Source organism: Rhinolophus hipposideros (assembly GCF_964194185.1).
Source record: "Rhinolophus hipposideros genome assembly, chromosome: 6".
Classification (NCBI taxonomy): Eukaryota; Metazoa; Chordata; class Mammalia; order Chiroptera; family Rhinolophidae; genus Rhinolophus; species Rhinolophus hipposideros.
Window position 1 is genome coordinate 87,084,706 of NC_138052.1, and position 20,565 is coordinate 87,105,270.

The 20,565-nt window shown below is 40.1% G+C and overlaps 1 protein-coding gene across 2 annotated transcripts in view; it reads right to left on the reverse strand.

Moving 5' to 3' along the window:
* EPHA4 (EPH receptor A4) overlaps positions 1-20,565 on the reverse strand; it is a 134,692-nt gene that overhangs the window by 52,703 nt on the left and 61,424 nt on the right. For both annotated transcript variants that reach the window (XM_081051111.1, XM_081051112.1), the window contains exon 5: positions 4,893-5,231. In XM_081051111.1, coding sequence (XP_080907237.1) covers positions 4,893-5,231 — 339 coding nt within the window. The remainder of the gene's footprint in view (positions 1-4,892; positions 5,232-20,565) is intronic.

Below are 20,565 nucleotides of genomic sequence, written 5' to 3' on the forward strand. Positions count from 1 at the left end.
GGTCTATCCGAAAGAATAAGGCCAGTCTAACAAGCAGCACCAGTTCATCTGATGGCACAGCAACTGGGATTCTTCATAAGAGGCCTCAACGTGTCTTTTTTTAACAGAGACCAGTGTTGAGTGTGTTATGTTCCCAGCACAAAGTAATGGAGCTAAGCAAAGACAGGTTGGTGATGGAACCCTTAGAAATGGGCATTCTCTGAAGTCACAAGATCTGTGTGCAAACATATCTTTAGAACAGAGTTCTCAATCTTGGCACTAAAGAAATTTCGGACCAGATAATTCTGGGGTGGGGCTGGGGGGAAGTGACAGGACTGTCCTCTGCATTATAGAGTGTTTAGCAACATCCCTGGCCTTTAGATGCAATAGCACATCCCCTCCTCCCAGAGTGACAACCAGACATGTCCCCAGACATTGTCACATGTCTGGGGAGGGACCTGGAACAACTATAGTAGAGGTGCAGCTAGCTTACTGTTTCACTCTTCCAAGTGAATACTTCGGCAGGGTGGGGGCTGGAGGGGTGAAGGGAAGGCAGGATTCAGATGCATTCTGATAATTCTGCTGAAGCATTTTTGGAATTTTCCTCCTTCTTTTGAGAACTGTCTTTAGAGCCAGTTTCTGAACATCACAGGGAAATAAGCCCCATTTCTTCATGCTCATAGCTCATGTCTATATTCTTGGAATTACAGAATCTCAGGATTGGAAAAGAACCTAAAAGATTATCTAGGTTCAAGTAATTATGTAATCCATTAAATATTTGAACTCCTGCAAACTCAGAGTGTTAAAGATGTTTGCCACTAACACTATAGCTGTGCTAAAGAGATTACCAAATGTATTTCACTGTAAAGCATGGGGAACAGTGTCATATGCAAAACAGAAATCAAAATGGTTATCACTCTCCCTAGGTGCAATCTGGGGGTAATATAGAATACCAGTCACAGGGGTACATAATGATTTAAAACCAAACAACCTAGAATATGGTCCAGCCCCATAGTGGGGAGACAACTGTGAGGGGTGGGGGGTTGGGGGTGCACAGTGAAAACGGGCTCAGTGATATTAAGATCGGCTGGCTTCCATCCCAGCATTTTTAGCAAAAATATTCACAGTTCTGTTGCCTGGCCAGGGAAACCTTATTTCATTTATACAGCATTTCTCTCTCCTAGTGACACATCCTGTATTTATTTGCCTGAGATGGTCCACTTAAGTAAAAGTAAACCGAAGGAAAGTCATCTAGAAAACAAATCACCCAGCAGTTTGCTAATTCATTTTTCATAAACATCAGAACCATCTCCTCCTGAACAAAAGGCAAAACAGTTGCTTGAGGACAGAAAATGGAGGAAGGGAAATAAAGAGTTTTCAAGGAGCTCTCACTGTGTTCCTTGTGGACTGTAATGTCGGAAAGTAACCGTTTCCTTGTCTGATGTTCCCCTACGGGTGACTTTCGCTGGCGCTCCCACTCTCACCCTCTTCCCATTTCTCCTTCACTGCTCTTAACGTAGAGGTGGGGGGTGGGGTAACTTGGCTCATGAAGAGACTCTGGGAGAAGCACTGCCTCTCAGATCAAGCCCCTCTGCTCTCTCGCATCTCAATGCACAGAGCGCCCATTTGGCCAAACTTAGGGACGCAGGCTTTGCTCTTGCAGGAAACCTGCAATCAGCCAGCTGGGCTACACAGTCTCTGGGTGACACTGGGTAGGTGTCACTAGTCAGCACTTTTGGTCACAGCTATAAAACTCATATCCTTCTATCAGAGGATCAGCAACAAAGCAGGGACATTCTGAGTTCCCTTTGTCTCCTCTTCTGGGTCAACTGGTTTTGAACTCAGGAGGGGAGAGGAAAAAGAAAAGGTGTTAATAGCCCCTAAAACACTGCCTTAGATTTGGGTTAGAATGGTCTAAATAACCATGTGAGAATACAAGCCCACTCACACCACATTCTACAACTAAAGGATCAAAGCCCCGTTAGTTAAAGCTACATCTCCATGCCCAGATATTCAGAGTCTGCTCTCACAAGTGGGGAGAATCCCAAGCTGAATACAGGAGTGCTATTAATTATCTAATAATTTTAGAAGAAAGAGCAGGCCTTTCTCTGGTTTCAAGTAGTACTGGCTCTGACATTGGCTTGGGGGAGTCATTTCACCTGCAGAAAACTGATCAACAATGAAAATCCCAGAGGCGTCGATGATAAAGCCAGGAATTCTAGCAGGTTTTGGGTGTGTTGGTTCTTAAATAGGTTACTGATCAGAGAAAGGAGCCTGTGAAAACAGAGAAAAAATGGAGAGCCACGCAACTGTGGCCTCCAGGTGGCAAATGCTGACATTCATTTATTCTGTGTATTCCTTACAGAGTAAGACATCATTGCCTATAAAGGTCCCTAAGGAATTGAACTGAATGAAATTATAGGGACGATGACAATTAGAATATAATTGGGCATATGTAAATATGCTTAGGGGAGCGTTGATAGAGTTTATGGTTGCTACACTCACCCAGAATTTTGGCCTACATTATGAATTGCACTACTATGAAGAAAGGGTTTGTTAATCAAAGGTAAACTGCCCCAATGATTTTGAATTTGTGAACTCCAAATTATAGTCGGATAATGAGGCAGTGCTGTGCACATATACAGCTCTCTGCTAAGCGAAGAAAACTTTCTGGTTGGCCACATAGGAGGTCTCCTTATTGAAAGATTTATTTTTAATTTTGAGCAGCTTCCCAGCATTACCCTTCATGAAAATTAAAATAAGGAGCTGGAATTTTGTCCTATTCAGCAAACCTCCGGGCAGGACTGCTCACCGGGCAGAGAAAACAACCTCATTGTGTCAGAGGAATTCACTCCCCCACCCCCACCGTCCACCTTTCCCCTAGATCTAAAAGAATTACACCTACATTTTTAATAAAACTTTGACTTTTTTCTTCCCTCTTTCATAATGTTTTTGTACATTTTCTTCTTTGGGGGTGATCCTGAACCTGTCTTCTTTGTGCTCCTTGTAACTTCTGGCCCAGTGGGAGCTGACATAATCCTTTGGCTTGAATCCTTAGGTATACAGAGAGGCATAGAAGTCTCCCCACAAAATCTGTGGGAGCCAAGCCTGTCCTCAGCACGTCTCCCAGAGGCTATTCTCTGCCAAAAAGAATGACTTCACCTTGTACACTGAAGCATCAAAATGTCCATTCCTCGTTTTAATGTAGTTTTGCATACAGAGTAGTGGTGTGTTCAGAGGGTCGCCGAAAAGGTACTGCGGGGCTGAACCTAAGAATATTGACTGGGTCACAAATCAGATTCTCTAGGAAGTGCAGAGATCGCTCTGTACCTTGTGGGCTCTTTGTAACTCAGAGATACCAGTGACACCAATGCACTTCCCAGGATCTATGTACACTATTTCCATTGCATTTTTCCAAAAGAGAACTAATAAAAAGCTGGCAATCACAGAGTACTTGTGATGCTATCACAACCTCCTAAATCATACTAGTCTTTGGAGAAAAACAGAACCGATTGCCACTAACAGTGTTCACAACCTAAAAAGGCAGAAATAAAAGACAAAAGCATAACCAGATGAACTGTTCACACCACATATTTTAAACAACTGGTCACATTTGTATAACCAAAGTGGCCTTCAGGGAAGATGTGCCATTCTAGCTCCAGTACAAAATCTTCCCCAAGTCTTAACTTGTTATTTATTCTAGCAAGTTCAGGGGAAAGTGGAAAAATAATGGCTTTGGACTGGGACACTGGAATACTTCTTACTATAGATCAATTAGTACAGATACATTTTACTTAACTATTGAGTGCACTTACTGAAACATTCATTTAAGAGAAAAGTGCAGTAAGAGGTGATACGTAGGATTGTTGGCAATTTATAATCCTTTTCCAGTGAAGTTTGTTGTTCTTAAGAGTCTCACAAAAGGATAAACCACGGTCCTTTCTCCTCCTTAACTCTCCAGAAGTAAGTAACAGGGAGCCCGCAATGAGAAACATGTGGCGGAAATCCAGGATGGAAAATTAGCTTGAGGAAGTGTGGAGACTGTTTTAGGGGAGGAATGGGAATGAATGGGTCAGGAGCTGGAGCTTAGAAACCCAGATTCTATTTTGCACTTTGAAATATCTGCTATTCAAGATTTTGTAAGAGTTTTGCAATTAACTCAGCAGAAACACTTCATGAACAGAAAATGTTTTCTAGTCATCTCAATTACAAGAGGAAAGTGATGCAGGAAATGAGGTAAATTAACTCTGCTCCTCCACGTGTCAATAGTGGATTCAACTATGAAAGTGGCTAAAAAAGTTGTATGTGTTTTAAGGGACATTTTTTTCAACCACACAGATAGAGCTGCCCATTAAACCATTGACTGTTCACAGATTTATATGGTGATTCTAGTACAGAACCTTGTTGATTATTTTTTTTTAATTTTGAAATAAAACAAGACCAAAACTATAGCTGCCAATGCTTTTGTTGGAAAATGTAGTAAATATGAATATACCAATACAGATTGGTAAAAATCCATTTCATAATCCTAAATAGTTTGTAAATGCTCTACTGTCCAACCACAGACCTTGTGATTAAAATGGCCAATATAAATCCCTTACAAGAGAAGTCCAGCCTGGAGTGACCCAACTCACTGGACAGTCATCATCTGGTTTCAATCACTGTCTTGGTCTTCACTGAATCTCCACCACCCAGTACAAGGCATGCTATGCAGCTGATGTCCAAAACAATATTTGCTGAATGAATGAACATCCCTCTAAGTGTCTTTTGTATTATAACACAGCTCCCAGGTTTATAATTAGATCCACGTAGTCCTACGTCAGTTGTAGAAATTTAATATCATTCATGAGTATCAACACACGCCCTTTTTCGATATTCATTTAGATCGTACAATAAAGTGGGTCGATTCCTACCTGCTTGGTTGGTTGTCACAGTGACAGACACCGATTGATCTGGGCTAGGGTTATACTTGGACACTCCATTCACCGCCCAGATTTCAAATGTGTAGTTGGTATGAGCCAGGAGGTCAGTGATAGAGACTTTGGTGGTCTTCAGGCCATTCTGCTGTGGGGTATAGTGGACCCCACTTCCGCACGGTCGGCACTTGCTGGAATCCCCAGCTCCGCATTTCTTGCACACCACATTGTAGGATATGTCCTGACGGCCACCTGTGTTCTGAGGACTGCTCCATTCCAAGTTCACCGAAGTCTCATTGACATTTGAAATCAAATTGAGGGGAGCAGATGGTGGGCCTGAAGAAAGAAAGAAAACAGACTATCACACCAAGAATTGAAGTGATCCTTTTGGAATTTTTCAGAGTTTATACTAGTCTCTGTAGCTATAAGAAGTAAGATGGGCCCACTGGGCAAAGAAAGTGAAAAGCAAGTCAAACCCGCAAAAAGATCTTTTAAAAGAAGAATAGAAGGCCGTACGTGTGTCATCCTCATTTCTATGCAAACAAATGTAGCATTGTCTGCTACTCTGTCAAGCAACTGTACCTCACATGAGCTCCAAGCCCAGGCTTTCTCTCAGAAGTGGCAGGAAAATACCATAACTTATCCAGTCTCAATCTGCTCATCTGAAAATAGGTATGCAAATGTGACTCCAGTCCCCAGGGCGGTTTTGCGACTCTGGTAAATTAAGAGTTATATACTACTTTTAAAGATAAATGATGAGCCGTAAGTACAGCATGTCACCAATATGGAATAAAATTAACTGAATTGGATAGATACGCCTCTTCAGTTCAACATGGCAGTTGAGGACTAAAGTGTTTATGGTAATTCGTAGGAACTGGTTTAACCTGGTCGCAGAGATATTGAAGGGAGGTACTGTTGTTGACAGATCTCAACTAGAGGCAGGGATTGTACAAAGGCTCACAGTCCCCACCTCCTGCCCTTCAAGGGACCAGGGATGCAGCAGATCCTTTGAAAGCACACGGCTATCCCCCGCTTTTCGAAAGTTCATTTTACACCACTCTGCTTTTAGGAAAGACCTGTTTTTGCTATCCAGAAGAAATCCAAAGAGGATTTTCACTTTTTACAAAAAAGGGCAAAAACAGTGCTCAACATTTATTCTGCAGCGAGCCGTTATGAGAGGCAGCGTGCAGCCTGAACCACCAAGCTCCTTCCCCAGGAAGTACACTCAGCGTCTCAGCAATCAAGCCTCCATAGCTTTGAATGTGCTTTGAACAGTGTCTGTGAGCATCTGTGCTTTATCTCGATTTATTTTGTGCATCTTTTAGTAAGATGGGCCCTAAGGTGATTGCTTCTTCACTTTACACTGTTTCAGCTTAAGAAAGGTTTCATAGGAACTCTGCTTTCGGAGAGGAGGGAAAACCTGTTTGTAGTCCCACTGACACCAAAGAGTTTCAAAAATATGAATGGTGGTGGTGGCTGTTTTGAAACATTACAACTGGTTGCAAACAGCATAGGGGTTGATTTAATAGTAATAAAAATAGTAACAATGAAATAGGAGTATAGGACCAATGATGAAGCCTCTTGCTTCTTGCTGTAGATTAGCATTTATATGCTGAGAAGTTGTGACACAAATTACATTCAGGGAGAAGAATCAGGATGGGAGAGGAGAGCGTTTTCCTGGTCTGAGCTGAGCTGGTTCCAAAGGTTTAAAAGATGCCTGTCACACTCGAATGAAAAATATTTACTCAATGTGACAGTTGGAAAGCCCTCTTTTTTCTTTCTTCTCCTGTATTTTGGTCTTCCAAGAAAAGAGCCGAAGTAAGTTTTTTGGAAAATGAGAGATCTCTTGCTCACTGTATCTATTCCACTTTAAAATGTATTTGCAATTACTGCTTTCAGGAAAATTTGCTCAGTTCTTCCGGAAAAGGAAGTTAACTGCAAGCTTGGAAGTTAACTGGGAAGTCACGAGAAGCTTTATCTAGTCAACCATAATGGAATGTATTCTTCCAGAGTAGCTCCTGAGAGACAATGGGAAGAGGTAACCTATGAATAGGGACTCATATTTCATATTTATTATTAGCTCATGGTGAACGACTAGAGGATTTTGGTGGTAACATTGGCTAAGGTTAATTCGCTCTCCTTTTCTCTTTATACAGCTTAATTGAAAACTATTGAACAAGGTAAGTAGGTCCTGCGAGTCTCCCTTTTAGACTAAGTATGATCTCTCTTTGTGTTAAGACCTACTCCTCATCCTGGGAACCTTAAAGAAAAAAGTGTAAAATTTGTGTTAAAGGTAATATTACGCCACAGAAGTCCTCAGAAAGAAAATTCAAATTTCCTTTTTGTTTAAGATTTCAAATTTGTGTCTATGGTACTTAGCACAGTGACTGGAAAATAACAGGGTCAAATAAATGGTTTTTGAATAAATGAATAGAACTGTTTAAAATCATTGACTCTTAGAGCCAGATGGTATAGTAAAGACCATTTGGTCAAATAGCCTCATTTTAAAGATGAGCAAATTGAGATCCAGAAAGTGAATCTGATAATATAGGAAGTTTGTGCAATCTAATGAGTGACAGAATCTAAAATTCATTAAGTACCAATTCCCACTCTGGGGTTATTTCCAATCTACCACATGGCCCCATTAAAGGTATAACAACAAAATCAGTACTTTGAACCAAATTTTGAGACGTAAAGGTAGAAAGTGGGAGTGTGTATCTTCAATCTTGTTCAGATTCTGTAGATACTTGCCACTGTGGTGAAATCCATTACTAGTCTGCAGCTGAAGCTGACCACACTTTGGTTTATAAAATGGTTCCTATTTTGCTGCAACTTCCAGGGTTAAATAAGAGTGACTCTTAAATCCATTAACCTCTTTGCCAAGGTTCCTGGTCCACTTTCACATGGGAAAATGTGACACAATGAATTAAGCACCGCAGAAGCAAAAAGTCAGTAATTAGTATGTGGGACGGGGCATGGCGGTGTCTAAACAGAGAAGAAATGGAGCAGAAAACTAAATGGTCACAGGCCTCAGAGATATAACACTGAAACATGAAAAAAAAAAAAATGCTGCAGGATTTCAAATTGGAGGGCTGGCAGGAAAAACAAGTGGTAGATAGCCCAGGACGAACTTCTACCTTTGGGAAGAAGATTTAAGTACATGCTGAAGGAAAAACAGAGAACTAGGCAAATTCAAGTTTAACGTTACCTCCATGAATGGTTTGGGGAATTGTACTGCACATGTTTTAAGTTTCGCTGCCATCGGGAGTGATGGGCATAGTAGCAGGTTAGAAATTAAAGTATGACAGGAAGGAAGTACAGAAATGTCCACAGAGTATGATTATAACATTTGCCGGCACAGGCCTGGGAAAAGACGCATGCTTTATAAATTAAAATCATAATGGTGGTTGTATTGTGTTTGTGGGATTGTGCATTTTTCTTTTCTTTTTTTTTAACTTTTGCCAGTTAAAAGTCAATAAACATATGAAGTGAGTTTCTGAGGGGGCCACTTCCCCCTCAGAAAAGAAAGTATTCTCTTTTCAAGACAATGAGAAAAGAATACAGACTTTAAATACAGTCAAAAGTCAGTATGGGCCCAACAGTCGTACTTAGCAGCACCTTAAAACAATTACCTGTAGAGCCGGCTACAAAGAAAAGGAAACAGGCATTCTGAGTAACATGAGTTTTCTCATGTTACGAAGCATCCAGAAGGAAGAAATCTTAACTCTCAGATCATCTTCTCTTTTGTTTACAGAAATATTGTATCTGGATATTTAGGTACGATTACATTTTTGACAAGTGCCTTTCTCATCAGAAACCTGTCCACCAAGTCTCTAATTACAAATATGAGGTGTATAACAAAGAGGAATAAAGGTAACATTTGTTTTAATTTTCTAGTCTTCACACTGACATCATCTCTGCTGAGTAGATCCTAGCATCAGGTACTTGTGGGTCACTGTGAATACAGTAGGATTTTATGCTTTCTAAAACCACCCATGAATCCTGCTTATGGCATTGTTCTGCAGTTTAGGTCTTTATTTCCACTTCCTATTTTGTTTGGAACATAGTCATGCTAATCAGACACATAATGCATATCTGCCCCTATCATCAGTCTATAGGCTCCTCAAGAGAAAAACTGGTGTCTTCATCGTTTCCCAGTGTCTACCATGATTTCTAGCTCAGCGTAAGCTCAATAAATGTTCAATGAGTCAATGAATCAGTGAATGGCCGGATGGAAAAACTAACTAAGTCCTTCAATGCACCCATCCCTAACTACCTAGTGGTTTTTCAAATGTGTGAATTAATACAGGTTTCTCTGAGTATTAGTCAGCTTTTCACAGACAAATTCATGAGCATTAAGCCCTGTAAAGGAGTATCTCAATGTAACTAATCTAATTTAGTTTTCTCTTTCCTATAATTTAAAAAACCTTTGGAAAAAGTAAGGAGGGCTATAACACACACACACACACACACACACACACACACACACACACAGTTACTTCGGTTAGGAGGGACTGTGGGGTCATTCATTTATTCAGCAAATATTTATTGAGTGTCCACTATTTGTCATCTGCTCTAGAAGAGAGTGAGGAAAAAAGTATTGATTCATTTTGACACTTTCCTGAGTAGCTGAAGGAAGGGAAGCTGGTGGTGAGGAAAGGAAGAGACTAAAGGAACTTAACTGTGGATTGTGTGATCTTCTGGAGGATGTAAGGACAAGTACTCTGTCCTCTAGGTTTTGTGTGTGTGTGTGTGTGTGTGTGTGTCTGTGTGTCTGTGTGTTTTACAGCTCCCTAACCAACCAGCATAGCTGTGAATTAAAAATGTGGGCCCTATCAGTTAAAGTTTTGTTAATTTGGGATGGGTTATTATGACTTTTCTCTCTCCATCTTGACTTCAGGCGATGATTTACTCAGGCATCAAGTTATGTAAAATTTTAGCTCTGAAGACAGTAAATTTTAACATTTTCAATGGTAGGCTGGCATTTTCCTTATTAGCCTTTATAGAGCTACAATTTTTCTTTTAATTTTATTATCAAAATTAAGACATTTTAAAATACAAATCAATCGAATACTTTTATTGGAACAATGTTTAAGGGAAACTAAATGTCCTTCACATTTTTAATTTTATTTGTAAAACCCCCTTGGAAACTTAAGAAGCCTAAGATTCTCTCTCTCCCTGCATCTATGCATGAGGCTAGCATGTAAAACTATTTTAAAGTTCTCTTGTGTAAAATGCACTTCACATTTTAAATATAATTTGGTGGCATAGGTAATAGCTGTACTACCGGAACCAGGAGTGAGATGCAGTAATCCTGAACTTAAGAATCCTTCAGTGTGGGTTCAGCAGACTTTCTCTGTAAAGGGCCAGGCCATCAGTATGTCAGTTTTTATGGGCCACATGGGTGGATATGTATAGCAACTATTTCACTTTGCTGTTGTACCTCAAAAGCAGCCATAGAAAATACCTAAACAAGTGGGTGTGTTTGTGTGCCTAGAAAATTTGATTTGCCAAAACAGGGGGCACTTCAATTTTGCCTTCAGGCCACAGTTTACCAACTCCTGCTTTAGAGAATTTGACAGGCACAATGCAACCTCTTCCCAGGAAGATGCTCACGGGAATCCTCATAAGTGTGCCCATAATTCTAGGGACATCAAGAGTACCCTGAACCTATCAGTGAAGGTCAGTTTAAGAACCCCTGATGTACACATTTATACAGCCCAGATTGCAGCTCTGGCTTCTAAAGCCCGTTACATCTACCTTCATTGACTAAGGAAGGAAGGAAATACGTGGAATATTTTGGCCTGTTTCTTGAGTTTCTCATTGCTCTGAAAAAAATGGGCACTGCATTTCTTGCCACTGTGGGTAAATTTAATGAGCATCCATTCGCTTCACTGGTATGAAATACTTTCTGTATCGCACAGCAGGTACTGGTGAAAGGTGCGCCAATGGGTAATTATTATTTTCTAGTGGGATGTCTACTTGAATTCAGTTGACAGGAGTTTGACAGTATGAAGCCTCAAAGAAACTATAGCCAAATTACAGCAAAAGCAAAGGACAATCATACCATACCATAAAATATAGCATCTTATATCATAAAATAAATCTTGACCTTCCTTCACCTATCATGTGTTCTCCTCTGGAAAACAAGAAGCTTCCCGAAATGAACCACATATCATGTAGAAAAATTAAGTGAATGTGATAATTTAAGGGTAATATTCCAAGTATAAAAGAAAATCCCAGTAATTCCACAAATCTTAGCTTTTCTCTCCCATGTATTACACTAAAGTATAATTTCTGAGTAGTTTAGAGAACACACTTGCTGGCTTATGTCAGGATTTAAAGTAGTCCCATTTAGGACAACCTAATGTTTACATATCCACATGAAATCTGTATGAGCCTTAAATTCAAAAATCAAAAAGGATCAGCCAACGCTGAACCTAAAGTCATAAATGCCTCTGGAGTTTGCTACGAACTATTCAGTGGGACGTCCAGGTCCAAATAACTGCACCCACTGTATCCCACCCAAAACTACCAAGTTAGGTAAAATGTACTTTTGCATTCTTATAGGAAGTAACTGGAACTTTAGCAAAAGATTGAAACCCACTAAGATAGTTGAATAGATGTAGATTCTGCCAAAGGGTTCAAATCTATATGGACACATGGGGTAATGTGACATATAAACCTGAAATTTCTATTTCTTGTAACAACCGGAATTAAAAAGTACTAACAGACTCCGGGACCAGGGGGGAAAAATAAGTCAAGTTTAAAACTCACATTGTTAGCAACACTTGAAACATGCAACTCAGACACTTCAGACTTCTTAGCTCAGCTCCGCTTGGAATTCTCTTCCCTGGCTCTTTTAACAGCTGCCTCCTTAAGCCTCTGGTTTCAGCTCAAAACTTACCCTCCTCATTCCTCACTATTCTATGCAAAGTAAAATTCTCCCCTTTCTTCTAGTTTACCTAATGACATCATCTTTTGTTCTTCTTGTGAGAATTTTCAATTACCTTGTTTATTATATATATGCTCATTAGAACAGAAGCTCCAGGAGAACAGGAGTCTCTTCTCTTTGCTGATTTATGAGACTGTCCCCAGCCCTTACCAAGAGGCGAAACAGACATGCTTACTGAGTATCTGCTGAATGAAGAAAAGAGCGATGCGGCCTTAGCCCAGTCAGACTCACTCCTCAGAAGCAACACCTCCATAGCACCTGTGTAGATCACAAAAGCTGATCCAAAGAAAAGAAAAGGCAATCGCATGCTAAAGGCCTAAAAAACAAAAAAACGAAAATCAACTCTGCAACGAAGGCCAGGAAAGAGTTGATAGGAAACCAAAGTAGCTGGGCTCATGTACAGTGTAGCTTCCAGAGCTATCGCAGACTTTTAATACTTAACTGATTTGTAATCACCATTTTAAAATTCAATGCCTGAGCCATGAAATTAATTCTGGATGTGGAAAGAAACATTCCCCAAGAGCATGCATGGGCAGAAACGTAACTTTTAAATGATCAATTTCTTTAAGCCCTACCGTCACCCTAGTAAAATGCCAAAGCAACCAGAACAAGACCTATCTTCTGAGGAAGAGGCAGCTTGGGTCTCACGTTCCATTCCATAAGGCTTCATCAATCATGTACAACTTTTGGACAGTCAGCGACATTTCAGTGCCTTAGCTATAAAACCCTCCAACCCTTCAGATAAGCCTTTGCTAATCTTTCTCCAGTTGAAAGACAGGTTATAAGGCGGAGGAAACGGGGAGTGTAAGTTTTGACTTAAATGAAGCTCATGTTTTCCCCCCTGACAGTTGTATAGGTTGCCACCACTAATTGCTTTCTCCTGGCCCTGGCTGCCAGGGGTTAGTTTACATAAAGACTGCTGTTCAGGGACACCTCTTCTGAGATATATGAACAGCGCATAACCTTTTATCACAGCGGTTTGTGTGTTTTAACAATGAATAGAGCCAAAGCAGAACTGCCCATTATTAAAACACAGAGCCATTTGGATCCATCAATCATTTATTACTGTCATGAAAAACCCTCGGCTTCCCATAGAGGTAACTCCTTGCTGTAACTTTGCCACCCTGTAGTTTTCTAGTATATTAATTCTCCCATTCTCCTCTCCCGGAACCTTTCGTCTTTTCTTTACTGGGTTAATTGGGGTTTGGGTTTCTTTATTTTAACATGACTAGTTCATGGCTGATGTACTTTATAAAGTAAACTCAGTTATCCATGAGGAAGCTAGAGTATGAAAGACAGGAAAAAGTAATACATATATTTTTAAAACCATGAGTATTTTGTTTTAGAATTAGCTAGCCTGTGAACTAATTTGTACTTCTTGTGAAGCACTTTTTCATACTTTATCCTACTTCACCCCCAGAACAAATTCTGTCAGACAAGTATTTATTAGCCACAGCCATCTGAAACTAAATTAAGCAATTCTCCCAAATTAGCATGGCCAATATGAAGCTAAAACATAGCAAGGCTAAAACGACCCGTCACAGAGATACGGAAAATTAAAAAAAAAAAAAAAGACTGTTACTATGAATTCTCTGTAGACTAACCTGGAACGTTTCCACTTTCTCAATTCACCCAATGCCACATTTCTCCTAGCTTCTCTGAAGGCTGCTGAGAATACTTCATGGATGGTGCTATTGCCTTAGCTTGAGTTGAGTTGTCCTCTCTGCCTGGTTCCTACATTCCACACAGGAGGGTAATTAGGAATTTCTGTTCAAGTTCTTTCCCTGGGTGGAAGGTCACAGGAGGCGGGGGAGGGGGGCAATTATATCTGTAACTAGACTCTTCCCTCAGTTCTTCTTCTGCTGAGCTCTAGACAGCATGTAGAATAAGAATCAACTACGAAAGGAAAATCAAAATGCCGATAGCAACAAGGTAGCTAGTTCTCACCCCAGGGGATCTCAGGAAAATGTCTAATTGACCCTGTTTCATAGAAGCATGCTGTGCAAAACAACTGTATGACTTCCATGAACAGCATCAAAAAAGTTATCCAGAAATGACAGGGCTCGGTTGCTAACATGCCATTCTTAATTATTCATGGTAGTGGGGAAATTGGAATAACATGATTAAATGGCATTGGCAGATTATTCAGGCTTTTCACTTGGACATATATTAGTGTTCCCCAAACCTATGCATTTTCCAGTTGAATCCACGATATACTATTAAGCCCTATAAAGTGAACAGTAGATTGGGAGGTAAAGAGGACACTAAAATAGCATTATTTTAAATCCAGTAATTCAATGAGATGATATGTGATCTTCACTAAATATCTTAAAGCTTTTAAAAATTGTGCGAACAACCAAATGGCAAGTATTCAGCCTGGAGTCAATCCAGTGCTTTTCATTCAGCACACCTGGTGATCTTTTCCACTATATTCTAAATTTTCTTTGGACAAGAATCATGTACTTAGGTTCTCTAGATATACTTTTTCCTATTAATAGTCAAAATGCTGAAAGGTAATCCCAAAGGAGGAATTAAGGATGTGACTTAATCAGGAGCTGTGTGAAACCTTGAACTATCGAGGATCTAACTAAAGGAGCAGCCTAGAAATGGAAGGGGTCGATGAAGGCTGCATCTAAATCATCAAAATATCTTCGGTTGCTTTGATTGGTTTGTACATTCCAGGGGACAGTCACATTAGCGGGCTTATTAAGTGGTTAACAAGCAACAGGACCATATGTTCTGCACTAAAAACCAGGTCACGTGCTATGGCAAAAGGAGAGTTGGTCTTTCAGTTTGAGTTTTCGTCTTATGACAAATGAAATGGAATATGAAACTACACTCTTATATTGCAAAATTTGGTAACATGAAATAAATTATCCCGAAAATCTTCGATTCAAGAATTTTCATAAAAATATGTTCACAAAAAATGATTGATTGCGTGGATGACACAATGTAAAATGATTAGAGATCAACCAATGGATCTTCTGAAACACTTTCATTAACAAAACTTTGGGAATCGTTGGCCTTTGTTCTCACTCTTCTACTAACTAGTCTTTCACTAGAGCTAACTGCACTCTCATTAATCAATTCCAGAGGATGTCCTTCCCCCTATCATTATATTATTAGCTACTTACATGTCTAAAGCAAAAAGAAATATGTTTGGGGGTAGAAAAAAATGTAGTTTACTTGAAAAGGAAGACTGCTTTTTATCCTACGGTTTTTCAACATCAAAGCCCCATACTAGACCTCCCTCCCAAAGTCCCTCAGCCAGACTATTCAGCATAGAAATCTTTGGATTAGAGGATTGAACTGAACATTGTACCTTCAAGGGTTTGTTTGAAAACGAATGTGAGATTTCCAAAATTAAAGCATTTAAAAAAAAAAGTCTCTCTTCTGCTGACCTTGGAAACAAGTAAGGACGATGTTATTTTAATTTGCATTCAAATTTTAACAACACAGTCACACAGCACCACTGGGATCCACACTGGGTTTCCACTGAAGATTGCTCATCATTTCATTATGGTTCATTATGTTGATAACTGTCAGAAAGCATTAGAAGCCAGGGCTTTGAGTAATAGAACTGAAATGGTAATTTTAGAACAATACACTTTCTGGAGGAGATACAGTGGCACACTAAATTCAATTAGAAAAGGCAACTGTAGAGACCAAGTAAGTGATGTTTGCTGTTTGGAGTTAGGCTGTTTCAATCTCTTGATAACCCAAACCTGCACGAAGTTTTTTCAAATCAGGACCTTTCTTCATAGATCTTGGTAAATTTGCCCTCATTAGCTCTAAGCAACTCCAGGATAAATTGTCTTAAAAGCTGCAATTTTGGAATATTTTAGACCATGTCTAAGTATCAATCAATCACTCTTTGTTTGTTTGGCACAGCTGACTGAATTATTCAAGGCCGTTTAGTTGGAGACAGATTTGTGAAGGCCCTTCAAGTTGGCAATCTGAAATAATAATCTCTTATTTACACAGTGCTCCCAATCACGAGGCTCTAATAAGTTTCATCAAACAAGTTAAATAAAGGGTACCCAAAAGCACGAGGACAGATTTCCAATTGAAAAAGACAGAAAACCACTTTGGTAATGGTGCTCAGAAGTAAAGTTGGCAAAATAACAAATTAGCTATTTCTTCCTAGATATGCAAAGCCAATTTACTTCTTCTAGAAGGCTGCCCTCCCCCCCACCCGACGCTTTGAAACACAGTAAAGGGTTGGAAAGTTACCTTAAATGCAATATTGGTTCAGCTTCCCAACGGGGGAAAAGAAGACCTTTCTATTATAATCACAGAACAAGTGCTAAATGACTAAGGCAATCAAAGTCTTCCTGCACAGGCATGCAGCGGACTTTTCCAACACTGCTGACTGTCATCAGACTACATTCCTGATGATGGGAAAAGGTAAAGGGAAGGTGAAAGAGATCTGGAGGGGAAGGGGGGTTATCTGGAGAGTTAAGGGACATTATTAGTTCCACCAATAAAACAAAATCACATTGAAATTCCTTCTAAAATATGATTCACAAAATCAAAATTCCTTCATCAACTTAATTGGCGTCTTGATGTGTATCAAGGTCTCGTGTCTGCCTGGCTAGCACTGTCACAGAAAAACCCCAATGCCTTTCTTGACTGGTACATGGATCCCAGGTGAACATTTATATTTCCACTCCCTAGCAGTTACCTAATGGGACTCCGGGAAAAAATAAAGAGGAACAAAGCTCCACAGTGAGTGTATTGGATTATCCAACTTCAAACCTGGTGGATTTTCTTTCTGGAAGAGGCAAATCAAGTATTCAATTTCCATTTCAAGGAGAATGTTCAGAACCCTGGAAATCTCTTCCTAGAGTCACTACTGTACGGAAGAACAGCCCTGAAAGTGACAGGCGTGGAAAAGAAGGTCTCCATCCCCTGCCATCCATCAGGAAGGAGCTAACTCTTTGCTACAGAAAAGTGGTCCACATACCAGCAGCATCAGCAACGTCTGGGGACTCGTTAGCAAAGCAGAATGTCAGGCCTGACTTCTCCTACTCGCTAGGTGATTTCCATGCACATTAACATGTAAGAGGCATTGTTCCAACTCTACTCTAACAGGTATGGATTAGTTTCTTGAAAATAGTCAGATGATGCTTCTACTGAAATGCTGTCCATCCGACAGGTCATTCATGTTAGCCTAACCACAGGCTCCATTAAAAGTCCTCCCACAGATAAAGTTTATTTCCCATTACATTCTCTCAAGTTCTCTAGCAATATAGATGGTGTGAAGAACTTCTTAGGTGTTTCCTTCTAAATTAGCCAATGCTGCTGGTTTTCACCTGGTCTAATCGTTCTCCAAGTAAACAAAAACCTGATTTTACAAGCCAGTGGAGCAGAGTCTCTCTTTGGCTAGAAGAATGAGTCTCAGATAGTGTGTTTTATTTCTTCATTAGTGTGCCGTCACAGTGAGCGATCACTAAATGCAGGGCTGCATAAGAATGCTGGGGTTAAAGACAGCATAATGAACAAAGAAGGTGCCTGATTATCATGGCTGTCAGCACAAGGGAATTGGGTTTGTCACCTGGTTTAACCAACTGGTAAGAAGTGATTAGAGGCTGGAATCAGTTTGAAAGGATCCCTGATGTTTACGTTCCTTTTCATCCCCACAACTTGTCAAGAGAATCTGATAAAGCTGGGGGTGGGGCAAAGAGGGAGGGCTTCATTCTGTGGCTTATTTGAAAAAGAAGTTCTCAGAGAAACTCCCACTGTCTTCTTCTCTATTGAAATGTCTACTGCAGACTGTCCCACAGAACATTCTGCGGTGATAGAAATATTCTACAGCAGTGCTGTCCAGTATGGTGGCCACTCACCACATATGGCTATTGACCTCTTGAAATGTGGCAAGCATAAGTTAGAAACTGAGTTTTAAACTGAATGTTCATAAGTTTAAATGGAAATAGTCACGTGAATCTGGCTGCTACTGTATTGGTCAGTGCAGGTCCACTACATCCATCAGGAAGGGAGAAATAGGCTAGCATAGGTTCTAATTCTACTACTTAACTTACTAGTATACCCGTTAGCAAAACAGGGTCACCTCCCTGATGATCCCTGTCTCAAAGGAGGTCTTCAGAGTCATACGTAGTGAATATTGATTACATTTAAAAAAAACTTAAAAATTCAACTCTGCAGAAAAGTGCTGTCAACTTTGTCTGTAGAATACAATGATGAGGGCAACTTTTGAAAACACTGATACCTGTGTCCTACCCCTGGAAGGAGATTCTGGAGTGCACGGCAGCCTCTGGGTATTTTCATTGTACACTCAAATGAGAAAACCACCATAGAAAAGCAGTGAGAAGCATAGGTAATCTGCTGTGGAGGGAGTCTGGGGGAGGAAGTGAACAGCTAGGATAAAAAATAATAGAAAGAGAAAGAGAGAAAGAGAATAAATATTTGTTAGATCCCTGCCATGTGCCAGACCTTTGCAAATATTTTCTTATTTAAATTTTAAAACTGTCCCACAGGTAGATAGTGAGAATCCCATTTTACAGATGAGTAAACTGGGACTTGGAGAGGTTAAACCTCACAAGTTTGTGACATTAACAACAGCACTGTGTCGCCTCTTAATTTGGGTCAGAGGGATGCAATACACATTAGAATAATGCTACGAGTTTGAGTTAGTACAGTGTAGGAAGATTTCCAAGAGGATGGAGTAGGATTAAAAAAAAGGTCATATATAGCTTTGGTATTTTCGTGGACCTTTTATCAATGACACAAAAAGCCATCAGGCTTCCTCTCTAAAAAATGCAAGAATTACTTTAGTTTTTAAACTTTTTGTTTCACCCATATGCTAAAAGTCAATATTTGCCTTTTCTCATTTGCATCCTCAAAAGAAAGCTAACAATTTATTCCTACAGAAATATAAAATTTCAAGGGTTCAGCTGCCACACTTACTCATACGACCAACGTTCTAGTGACTCAGGCATGTGGCAATCTTTGGAGTCTCCCTAAACTTCTACACAGCAAGCGACAGTAATTAAGTGATTGGTGCATGGTCCTCTGGAATGCTAAACAACAGAGCAGAATCGTAAGACTGAAAATACCTGGGAGAATGAGCCAGGCCGGCCTTCCGTCCGCGATGAATTGTATGAGGTTCCTCACACAACCAAGACCCAACCTAGAGAAGGCTTCACCTTGGACCATAGGTGGCGGAACACTTGATGGCAATTATCACACTGTCAGTCCACAGTATTTCCCTGAGTTTGCTAAAATCCCACAACTGGAGAACTGCTTGCAGTGTGTGTGTGGATACAGGAGAAAAGTTTATTGAATTTGACTCCAAAGGCAATGGAAGTAAAAACTAAAATAAACAAATGGGATTATATGAAACTGAAAAGCTTCTGCACAGCAAAAGAAACTATTGACAAAATAATGAGGCAACCAACTGAATGGGAGAAGATTTTCGCAAACAGTTCCTCTGATAAGGGGCTAATATCCAAAATATACAAGGAACTCATGAAACTCAACAACAAAAAAACAAACAACCCAATTGAAAAATGGACAGAGGACCTGAAGAGACATTTCTCCAGAGGACATACAAATGGCAAATAGACATATGAAAAAATGCTCAACATCGCTAATCATCAGAGAAATGCAAATGAAAACCACAATGAGATATCACCTCACCCCAGTCAGAATGGCTTTCATCAACAAAACAAATAGTAACAAGTGTTGGAGAGGCTGTGGAGAAAAAGGAACCCTCATACACTGTTGGTGGGAATGCAGACTGGTGCAGCCGCTATGGAAGGCAGTGTGGAGGTTCCTCAAGAAATTACGAATAGAATTACCATATGACCCAGCAATCGCTCTCCTGGGTATCTACCCCAAAAATATAAAAGCATTTCTCTATAGAGACACGTGTACGCCAATGTTCATTGCAGCTTTGTTTACGGTGGCCAAGACATGGAAACAACCAAAATGTCCTTCAATAGATGAATGGATAAAGAAGTTGTGGTACATATACACAATGGAATACTATTCGGCGTTAAGGAAAGATGATATAGGAGCATTTGTGACAACATGGATGGATCTTGAGAGAATAATGCTAAGTGAAATAAGTCAGACAGAAAAAGCAGAGAACCCTATGATTTCACTAATATGTGGTATATAAACCAAAAAGAACAAGACAAACAAATGAGAAACAAAAACTCATAGACACAGACAATAATTTAGTGGTTACCAGAGGGTAAGGGGGTGGGGGGTGGGTGATGAGGGTAAAGGGGATCAAATATATGGTGATGGAAGGAGAACTGACTCTGGGTGGTGAACACACAATGGGATTTATAGACGATGTAATACAGAATTGTACACCTGAAATCTATGTAAATTTACTAACAATTGTCACCCCAATAAAATTAATTTTAAAAAAAGTTTATTAATAAAGTAATCACACACAATGGAACATAAGATAAGAACTTTTAGATAGGAAGAAAAACAGAAAAGGCTGGGACTTGAGCCTGTCAGATGTATGTGGCCATCCGGAGAAAAGTACTTTGTCTGTGGAAGGACCAGAAAAAGAAGTGGACAAGGAAATCTTTGCCCACTTACGTTCACACTTAAGGCTGGCCCCAGTGCATTCCTTCCCTCTGGAAGTTTGTGCTTGACCTGGGGTGGCTCCCATCACCCCAGTATGTAGGAGAGAGGGGAGGCCTTTGGTTGTGTAGCCCTGTCACTAAGCTGGGG